General features: G+C 37.9%; 1 protein-coding gene across 1 annotated transcript; it reads left to right on the top strand.

Moving 5' to 3' along the window:
- The first annotated feature begins 756 nt into the window (after positions 1-756).
- LOC112099020 (protein FAR1-RELATED SEQUENCE 5-like) lies at positions 757-2,528 on the top strand. Its single transcript, XM_024186118.1, has 2 exons — positions 757-2,165; positions 2,255-2,528. Exons 1-2 carry the CDS (start codon positions 757-759, stop codon positions 2,526-2,528), a joined length of 1,683 nt encoding a protein of 560 aa, XP_024041886.1.
- Positions 2,529-3,313: the final 785 nt, after the last annotated feature.

Genomic DNA, 3,313 nt, shown 5'->3' with positions numbered 1-3,313 from the left:
GTCATTGTATTTTGATCACTGTATTTTATTTGTTTTGTCAAATTTTGTGCTATTACCTTTCAAGATTTACAGATGAGTAAATCCTCTGATAATCTTAAGTTACCTTGGACCAATGTACTTGGAGCTCAGTTTGATTCAGTAGAAGATGCAGATGTATGGTACATGAACTATTCAAGATTGGTTAGTTTTAGTGTTAGAAAAAATGAGCTTCGTCGTTCCAAGTATGGACAAACTACGATCTGTCGGTGGGTTTGTAATTTGGAAGGATATAGGGCTGAAAAATATTTGGCAAATGATAATAGAGTGCGAGAACCACGACCAATAACACGTACGGGTTGTAAAGCATCGTTTCGAGTGAATTACGACAATTCCAGTGGCAAGTGTACTGTGACAGAATTTAAAACTGAGCACAATCATCCGTTGACTTCTTCAAATGAAGTACATCTCCTTCGTTCACATCGACATGTTAGTGAATGAGATCTTGCTCAAGCTAAGGCATTGAGGCATGTTGGCGTGAAGACATGCCAAGTTGTGGATTACATGGGTGATCAAGTTAGGGGTTCACATAATCTCAGGTTCAAGCGTAAGGATTTGCAAAATAGATTAGATGCAAATAGACATGCTGAAATTGGTGATACTGATTTCGTGGCAACTATAGCATATTTCACGGTAAAATTTGATAATGATCCTGGTCTATATCATGAGTACACATTAGATGATTAAAATAGGTTAAGAAACTTGTTTTGGACCGATTACATGGCACGGTATGATTATGAATGCTTCGGTGATGTTTTGGCGTTTGATGCGACATACAAAACTAATGCATATCAGAAACCACTTGTGACCCTTGTTGGCACTAACCATCATCGTAAGACTACAGTTTTTGGATTTGGCCTATTGGGCGACGAGACCGTTGAATCATACACATGGTTACTCCAAACTTTTTTGTCTGCTATGGGTAATCGAAAGCCGAAGTCTGTGATTACTGATGGCGATGAAGCAATGTCAAAGGCAATTAAGACAGTTTTTGTTGGAGCTACGCACCGTCTTTGTTGCTGGCATTTAGAGAGAAATGCACAAGCAAATATTAAAAACGAAGACTTCACTCGTAAATTTTGTGATCTTATGCTGACAGGCATGAATGCAGGTGAATTTGACCAGTGGTGGTTTGCTTTAGTTGATGAGTTTAAGCTACACGAACATGGTTGGGTTAAACAAATGTATGCAAAACGACATAAATGGGTCGAAGCTTGTCTTAAAGGAACATTTTTTGCTGGTATGCGAAGCACTCAACGGTGTGAAAGTATTCATTGTTATCTCAATCGTTTTCTACAGTACAAGTTAAAATTATATGAATTTGTACTACAAATTGATCGCGCACTCCACAACATTCAGACCACCAAAGTTCAAGATGAGTTTAAAACAAAATTTAGTACTCCTGTGTTGACCACAAACTTACGCACCCTAGAAAAGCATGCTACAAATGTTTTCCCAATTAGAATATTTCATTGGATTAGGGAAGAAATTCATCAAGAAGCCACTTTGATTCAGTTTGAAGTCTTGAATTGCACTGATACTAACTACTACACGCTGACACAATTTGGGAACGTAGACATAAAGTGGACAGTGGTATATAATAAACCCACTAACAAAATCAATTGCTTTTGTCAAATGATGGATTTTGCTGGAATCCCATGTCGACACATGTTTCATGTCATGAAAGTGGAACAATTTACAAATATTCCTGATAATATGATTCTTCATCGGTGGACAAAAAAGGCGAAGGATTATACATCGTTCAGCTTAGCCCGATCACAAGTTGATAGTGAGATTTTCGATGTTGCTATCTTCAGTTCTTTGAGCACCGCAACTAATAAAATGTGTTTTTATGCGGCAAAAAACGAGCACTCGTATAAAGAAGCTTTAGCTACGATCAATCAATTGACATCAAAATTTCAAGAACTATTTAGAGGACAAATAACTTGCCCTCAAAGTTCTGTATATGGTCCACAAATAAAATCCACGGTACTAGATCCAGTTGTGGTCAGGACAAAAGGTGTTGTGACAAGATTAAAAAAATCCCCTTCAAACAACAAGAAGTGTAGCATTTGTAGACAGCCTGGCTATACAGCAAGAAGCTGTCCTATTGCCAGTAATAGTGTGAGGTATTTAATATGTTTTTATGTTTGTCTTTGACTGTTTAATCCATTTCTGGTCTCAGTATTAAGTTTTATTCACGATTGATTAATTGCAGAAGTAGCGAAGCCAATGTTGCTAACAACAACAGTTGGGGTACATCTATATTAGCTGGCTCGAGTGAACATTTTTCATTCTACAACAGTGAAGCCTCATATGAAATTGAAACCCAAAATGAATGTGGGAGTAGTTCTCAACCGTCCTCTGAATCCACAGATCACTTGTGGAATAATTCATCAATGCCATTATTGATGGGAAGTAATACCTTCACATTTCTTCCATATCCCGCCATGCACTCTAATATGTGGCCTGGAGACAATTCTTTTCACTAATTGGAAAACATGTAATGTATCTAATTGAAGCTTTTCACTATTCGAAAAACATGTATTTAATTGAAGTTTTTTTAAACGATGTATTTAATTATAATGGCAAAATATTTTCCAAAGATAAACCAGTATATCGCTTCTAATCACATGCAAAGCCGTTTATCGTGTAGATTTATCAAATCGGATAGCTAGTATCAAGCAAGAGAGCTCTAGAACGAAACCGGTAAACCAGTTGGCCGAAACCGGAAGGCCAGATTCGTTCCATAGAGCTTTGGAACGAATCCGACTTGCTGGATCGCGCCAACCGGTTTGTCGGATTCGTTCCAAAGAGCTTTGGAACGAAACCGGCTAGCCGGTTGGCCCGATCCGGCAAGCCAGATTTGTTCCAGAGGGCTCTGGCACGAAACCGGCAAACCGGCTGGCCAAAACTGGCAGGCCGGATTCGTTCCAGAGAGCTCTAGAACGAATCCGACCTGTCCTTTCGGCAAACTAAATATCGCTCTCTACCTCAAATCGTTTCATATTTTCTCTTTCTCACTCCAAAAGCCATCATTTTCAACCATTTTGTCATCAAATGGGTTTACAAAAATCATTATCATCATGCCTAATGTATTTGGATAATTTTTAACTAATGTGCTTGTCTTGTATTTGGATAGTTTTAAATCCTGCAATATTGAGGGGAATCAACCGTCACAATTGTAGTATGCGTTATGTTATCCTCAAAAATATATTATACAAATAGAGTGCGTGTCTTCGAAGTATTATTCATGACATTTACTAATTTGAATACA

The sequence above is a fragment of the Citrus clementina genome, unplaced genomic scaffold (genome assembly GCF_000493195.1).
Source record: "Citrus clementina cultivar Clemenules unplaced genomic scaffold, Citrus_clementina_v1.0 scaffold_4, whole genome shotgun sequence".
NCBI classification, from domain to species: Eukaryota; Viridiplantae; Streptophyta; class Magnoliopsida; order Sapindales; family Rutaceae; genus Citrus; species Citrus x clementina.
Note: the sequence above shows the minus strand (reverse complement) of the source record. Positions and strands in the feature narration are given on the sequence as shown.